This window comes from Cyclopterus lumpus, chromosome 16 (genome assembly GCF_009769545.1).
Source record: "Cyclopterus lumpus isolate fCycLum1 chromosome 16, fCycLum1.pri, whole genome shotgun sequence".
Classification (NCBI taxonomy): Eukaryota; Metazoa; Chordata; class Actinopteri; order Perciformes; family Cyclopteridae; genus Cyclopterus; species Cyclopterus lumpus.
The window spans coordinates 3,337,367-3,344,866 of NC_046981.1; the positions used below are offsets into that span (position 1 = coordinate 3,337,367).

The 7,500-nt window shown below is 43.8% G+C and overlaps 1 protein-coding gene across 1 annotated transcript in view; it reads left to right on the forward strand.

Moving 5' to 3' along the window:
* The window catches only part of agmo (alkylglycerol monooxygenase), a 36,620-nt gene extending 29,470 nt beyond the window's left edge, over positions 1-7,150 (forward strand). The window contains exon 13 of the mRNA XM_034554283.1: positions 7,076-7,150. Within this exon, the coding sequence (XP_034410174.1) occupies positions 7,076-7,150 (75 nt within the window). The remainder of the gene's footprint in view (positions 1-7,075) is intronic.
* The last annotated feature ends 350 nt before the right edge of the window (positions 7,151-7,500 follow it).

Genomic DNA, 7,500 nt, shown 5'->3' on the forward strand with positions numbered 1-7,500 from the left:
CCCCGACCGGTACCATGGCTCCCTCTTCTGAAATGCACATTTCACAGAACTGAAGAATTGCTTTCACAAAGTCAAACTATAAAGAAGGCAAAGACTTTTTCAAAGTGGCTCAGAAGGCGCAGCGCGTTCATTTAGACGTCTTTTATTGCACCGCGAGCTTTCATCACTCCCCCTTCCAGTTTATTAATCTCTCTCACCGCCACGCTCATTGGCTTACCGGCTAACAATCACACGTCCGATCGTGCATTTAAATGAAATTCCTCATGGTCCTTTTTCACAATAGTACATATATATATATATATCGCCTTCGAAGTGAGCTGGAAAACGTCTCCGGCTGCCAGGAGTCGTGAGCGCTAGCTAGCGGGGTTTTGGACCGACCTGCAGATCTAAGGTTGCACGATTGGAAAATGGCCCCCGCCGTCACACACACACAGACCTCCACCGTCAATGGATATCTTCTGGCACTGACGAGGTCGAATGAGAAGGTCCAAGGTCACGTATTTCTTGGGAGCACCTCTTCTTCGGGGCATCTGATGAGGAAGCCGGATCGTCCACCTCCTTTCCACATGTCGGGGGTGTCCCCTGAGCCTTATTAAGGCCAGTATCTGGTTGCGATCCAAAGTATCGAGCGGAGACCTTCGTCCGGTCACAGATGTTGAGAAGCTAGATGACGGCCACAAAGATGACGGCCACAAAGAAGACGGCGCCTCGGTTAGCGCGGCGCCCCTCAAGGCACTTTACCCGACAGCTCAAGACCTTGACTTCCGGTTCTCTACGTCTTTGAGTTCAGGTGAACGCTGATCTGACGTAGGAACCCGTGTGACGTATTTCTTCTCCCTCTCAAAGGCCTTGAAGTGCTCCTGGCCACAGAAATAATGTAGTTGTTGAAGGAATCATATGGTCTCTTGAGGTATCGTCTTCATACGGCCTCTGGTCCTATCCTGTGAACCTTGAATTCTACCTGACTCCCCAAGGCCTTATTCTCCCTCTCCAAACCTTCCTCTCAGGGGTCCTGACCCGCCTCTCAGAACAGACTTCCTTTTCCTTTTTGTTTTTTTTGTAAATCTCTGCACTGAATCCAGTTGCTTTCTTACGGCGGCTTCTTCATCATCTTCAGCCTCTTCGTCATCTTCAGCCTCTCGCCATTCGAATTATTGTCTTTGGAGCTAAAAAAAAAAGTTGATCTGATCCCATTTTCATTTCATTGTCACAGTCAAATAAATGTAAATTGGGCAATGGATCTACTTTCAGCATGTTTGTTGTCGGTGTTAACAAATTGGAACAAGCTGCCTCTTGCTACACAGAAGAGTTGGCACCAGACTCCACAGTAGGAATGTTATGATTTGTATGAATATGAGTGGAAGGATGCATGCAGTCGCTGGTAAAGAAACACCTCTTGTTGATCACCTGCACTATTCACAACATGAATGCTTGTCCGTCCCCTTGTCCCTTCCCAATACTCTGGCTCTCACAATTCATCCGCCGGCTCTACCCGTGTGGTCGCCGAGGGAACTGCCAGGTTAACGACGAGGCGAAGGGGGCTGACGCGGCGCCAAGCCGCCGGGGTCCGAGGTGAAATAAAAAAGGGATTTGTCTCGTGTCCGTCAGCGAGGCGTAATGGCCCGGATGAGTCGTCGTTGACCTAACATGTGACCCTCCGGCAGGCGCATGCCAAACGCCAGATGTGAGGAAGGAAAAACCTCTAAAACAACTGCATCGTTCTAAATTGGCGTATCATCGGACCGCTTTGTGTTTTGCTACACTTTCCTCCCGAGCGGCCACGGAGGCTGTTTGGTCTGGCTCTCTGTGTGTGTGTGTGTGTGTGGGTGTGTGATGGCGATATTTCTCATGGCTGTGCTACACCGACTCTCTGGTGGGACATTAACCTGCTCTGCGTATCCTTCCTGAGTCTGCTCAAACAGACGGAATATCTGCTCCTAATGAACAGACAGGAAGTCCTCTTTGTGTGTGTGTGTGTGTGTGTGTGTGTGTGTGTGTCACACGGGTGTCTGTGCATACACATGTGCAGGTGTACTCGCGAGGCACTATGTGTGTGTAAAGTGTTTGTATATGATGTTTGTGCTGGTGCACCTGTGTGTGTGTGTGTGTGTGTGTGTTTCATGTGCATCTGTTAGAAGATTTAAAGTATGCACGCACACACACACACACACACTTTGTGTCTCCATGGAAAATGCATACAGTATATGTATGTAGGTCTATTCTTTTTTTTTTTTTTAGCAGGAACGATTAAATCATAATTTCTTCTTTTTTTTTTTATCCCAAACTTCAACTACGGACCCCGAACATGTCAAGAAAAACGTCCCCCCAAAAAAAATTGCTTTATAAGCCTCTAAATCATCCGTATTCTGTTTAAAAGACGTGTGTGTGTGCCTCAGTGCTTCGTGGTGCGATTCGTCTCTTTCTCACTTCCAATAGCTCCACTCTGAATCTTTGGATCTAACGGCTTTAAAAGAAAACATGTTAAATACGGTTTATTTTTCACCATTTCAGTCACGTTCCCCGCTCCACTTAAAAAATAAATAAAAAAAGCAGTCTTTTTTTTTCCGACACGGTTCGGGTCCAGGTCCGGTGGAGAGAGAGAGGGAGCTCTGGAAACATCCCATTACGGGTCATATATCACACGCCTTCGACAGCAGCCATTCGGCCTTGTTTTCATTTCAATCACGAGTGCAGCTGCGGCTCCAGAACGCCGAGGCTCTGCCACGTTAAACCCCCCCGCCGGGGGGCACCCCGGGGTGTCTCTGCTTGATGCTTTACGTCCATCGGCAGCCCAGCTAAAAGGACCGTAGAGGTGACCAGAGGTCATTCTGAAGGTCAACGCAGACGGCCCGTTATTTTATGTTTTTAAAAAAAATATATTTATATTTTATAGGTGCCAGAATTTCACGCTTGTCAGGCAAAAATATTTAGAAGGGTGTTGACGCCATCTTGGGTCACAAGGCTATATTTCCTACATAAACTTTTATTTTAGGCATGATTTGGGATTCAGGACATCTGAATATTACAGTATTACACACTTCTTTTCCATCAAACTTACACGTATATATGCCATTTTCTGTTTTAATAGGAGATTTCCCATTGCCAGTAGATCAGTGTCGTAAAAACAGGGCTAAAATGAGGTTTTATTTAACTTCTGTTGAGTTTGATAGTGTGAATAATGATCATCAAGGTAGAATAACCGTTTCTGTCAATGCAGTCTGGTAGGTTTGACGAGAGCATATTAATTAGTCTCTTTGCATGTCGATACATTGTTGCAATTGTCCAAATAATTATTATATATTCACATTAACACGCCTACCATGGCATCGCGCCAGAAAAGGAGCAGAAATTAGTCCATCTGGGTGTTGTGTTTCCATCACTGCTACATTGAAGACCGACATTAGTGGCTTTTTTTTTGGTCCAGTGGGAAAGGGGCTTTATGAGTGTTACTCATAGTGCTTATGGTCACAGTAACAGTTCACCACACCTCTCCTTTAACTACCGACCTGCTCACCATATGAACCATTACCTCCTGCAGCAGGAGTCCTCAAGGTTGAACGCCTGCAAGGTAACTGGGTCCAACTACCCACCAGGCTGTGCAACGCTCTTATTACAGAGTCCAGAATCATCTAGAACACGACCATGAACACAAGAACCTGGAATACAAAACATGCAGTTAGGAGGAAACACAAAAAAAGCAATCGTAACTTGTTTTCTATTGTTAGATCTACAACCTCGCAATATGGCTTTAAAATAATTTTAAAAAAATCTTAAGCTTTGAGACGTTATTGTTACACATATAAAAATTTAAAAAAACATCCGCACACTAATTTCTTGACATCAGCCCCGACGCGGACTTCGTGTCACGAAAAAAAAGAGACGATTCCCTCTTCACCGCAGGGAGTCCGCCCCACACATCGGTATAGATAGCCGGCGTTAGCTAGCCACCACTAGCGTTAGCTAGTCACACCAGTCAACAACCAGCATTCATCTGTTTCGCTACATTGTGGCCGGCTCAATTTTCACGATATAGAAATGTTACACAGCGGAATTAAATCGATACATCCCGAACGTTAGTGGGATAAAAAATAACGGCGTCTCTACGTGCTATTTACAATAAACCACTTTCATATACAACCTCCACTGTTCAGTCTCAGGTGAATCCATCATGGCTTCCTAGTTGCGCAGAATTTAATGTTTTTTTTTCAGGATCTGGTGATTTATTTTTCTCCGTGGCAAATTTTAAATCAGACATGTTAGAAAACAATGTTTTTGATGAAATTGCACAACGTTAAGCTTCTTTTCCGATGGAAGCGTCCGTCGCAAATGACGCGTTCAAGGACCGTCGTGAAGATGAAAATCTGACTTGTAGTTTTGACGTTTAAAGAAAACATGCTTTTTTTGGGGGGTTAAGCGGGTTAACCTTAACCAGATCGGAGTTTCCATTGAGAAAAAAAAAAAGGGGGAATATTAGGAACGTTTTGGATTCTTTTGCAGAACCGTCCCAATATTGCTGTTAAAATGACCTCGGTGAACTTTAATTCATCTCACATGCTCCCATGTCAAAGTTGGTCAGAAGAAGTGTTGGACAGTAAAAGACAGAGAGCAAAAAAAGAAAAGCGGAAAGAAAATGTACAGAAACCACATGTCCGAGGCTTTCAGTATTACTACTCTTAACAAAGTACCTTCTGCCCAAAACAAAGTGAGTGTGAGTGGATTTGCTGAGATCTCTACTTTGGGAGCCGCTGCTGTCTGGCCGTGGTGCTTATTTGTAGACGATCAAACCTGCTTCCTTCCACGATGTAATCTGTCCCACATGGATTTCCGACAGAGTCCATTAAAATGTAGCGGGAGGGGGGGAGGGGAGGGAGAGAGAGAGAGAGATGGGGAACGAGAGTCGGGATACGGTGCCCTTCCTTCGCCTCGACATGCAGCTTCGATAGAAACGTCCGTCACGTTTCGCTCCGTTGGACTGAAGCGTGATTTGCGAGGTTCTGCCGAGTTCTGCGATGCCAATCCGTCTCCGAGACGGACGCCGCCGCCTGCATATGAAATATCTTCCATCTGTTTTCTCCTTCTATTAATTGAGACTTTTAAAACGTCTTGGATAAAATTGTGTTAAGTTGATTTACCGGTGAGTTCCAGTCAAAATAAAATATCACTTATTACTTTTTTATTACTTTTTGGGTCCTGATTTTCCTTGTGAGGAACTAAACTAGAATAAACCTGAAAGAAATAATAAATGTTGCGTCACTTTCTGTTTGATTTTGCCTCCAAACATCCTTTTTTTTTTCAGGTGTAATAAAGGGATGAGAAAGTGTATGCTAAGCTAACGGAGCTAATTTTAACTATTCGTGGAGTTTATTCTATAAAATTGCATCATATTTCATAAGATTATGTTTACGGATTTGTTCTATTTTATAATAGAAATAAAAGGTGGTGGAGTAAAAAGGACAATATTTCGTGATTAAGTGATAATGCATTACCAGCACAGAGTTTTTACATCCTTAAAAGTAAAATAAAAAGTACTCTGGAAGTGTATTTAAAGTATTTACAGTAGAAGTATTAAGATATTGGATTCATCATCACAGCTGTTAACTGCTTTGTATACAGTTGGGTAGTAGAAGTAAGTGTGGTGCTCTGATACATATATAGATATAGAATAAAATGTAAAATACCACAAACGTGTACTTCATCAGCCAACAGCTCACATGTAAAAGTACTCAAATCTTCCACAGTTTTATAACCTCGCGACTGGTTCACGCTGCACACGACACGGAAACCGACCGGTCCCGCGGGTTCGATTCCCGGCTGGCTGCGTGTCATGCTCTTCTTCCATCACTACCAAGTACAAGCATCGCACTACAGGTAGTCCTGGTCCTTTTTTTAATGGAGGTACTTGAGGGATCAGGGCCACTAGAAAAGACCCCTGGATGAGCCGCTCTGTCGTTTTCAGGTGGTGCGAGGTCGAAAAGCAGAGAGAGAGGTCTGCGTTATTCTCTCTCTCTCTCTCTCTCTCTCTCTCTCTCTCTCTGAGGAGAACAGCTGCCGTGTCCAGGAGGAGAACGTTGCTTTTTTTCCCATCAGGCTGTTCTGCCCGTGATGGACAGCGGCCTCGTTTTTTTGGCTTGAGCTGCGATGTCGGAAGCAGTTTATGGGCCAGAACGCAGCGAGGGGTGGAGGAGAGGGCGGGTTCAGGCAGACCCCTCCCCCCCACCCCACCCCCCCTCTCGAACAGCGGTGACCCTTTTGACCCCGTCATGAGAGCATCGGGGGAGAAGACCTGCTCCTTAACCCCTGAGCCCACTTTCTAAACCGTCCCGAGGCCCCGAAAGGCTCCCAGCTGTTTTCTTTCGATTACAGATCCTCTTTCGGTTGTTTGCGTTCGCGATACCCGTCAATGTTTTTTTTTTTTACGTCATGTTTTCTTTTCGGGTCGTGATAATCCTTCTTGCTTTTTTTCTGAGTGTATCATTTTTTTTTTTTGCAAGCGTGCACATCTCGTCTCTGGTTGACCAATTAATTTAAAAGCAGTGGTCGTGTCACACGACATGAACAAGGTTTGCAAAACGCATCTAATCTTGTAATTTCTATGTTATGTGTGTTAAAAAAAATATCAGGAAACTCCTGAAAGCAGGAAGGGATGAATCAGGCCTTCAACTATTAACATAAACACAATTAACTATTAAAATAAGGAAAGCAAAATAAGTAAAGTTCAGGTTTCAAAGGCTAATAAGGCACGAAACTGTTGAATGTGTGGCAACACACACTATTAGAGGATTCGTCATTTTCATTCAAACAGTAACACAAATAAAAAAACAAACTAAGAAATTAAATGAAACATGTCAATTTATTGACCTGAGAAATCATTATATTAGTCGGTTAATTGGACGAGAGAACCGAGCGTCTCTTTTCTGTTACACACATAAATAAATATTTAAACAACGCTTCACTTCTCCATCACCTCCGATGAGTCTTTGCTGTGTCGTTGATCACTTGGATCACTGACTCTCTCTCTCTTTCTCTCTCTCTCTCTCTCCCCCTCTCTCCCCCTCTCTCTCTCTGCGTTGTCCAGGCCTTTGTCTCCCTCTCTCTGCTGCTCTGGGCTCTGCAGAGCTTCTTCCAGCTGCTCAAGAAGAAGGCCGACTGATGGACGGAGGTTATGATTGTTGACTCCAAAGAGACTCTCGTCTTCACGTGTAACGAGCATCCCAAAAGAAACCAATGTTTCAGTCTGTACTGTTTGTGTATAACTGGTTATGAGTGAAGCTCACTGACCATTTAAGCCATAAAACCTCAGTCAAAACTATTTACGATCATTTGATTGGGAAAAAATAAGCTTTTTTTTTATCTATATGTGATCTCATTCTCTCCTTAAAATAAAAAAACACAGAACACTAATGAATTAACATGTTTATAAGTCACCTTGAACCACTGTGTAAATGATTTTTACTTAAATATTGTGATACCTTTTTATTACGCAACATACACACACATACC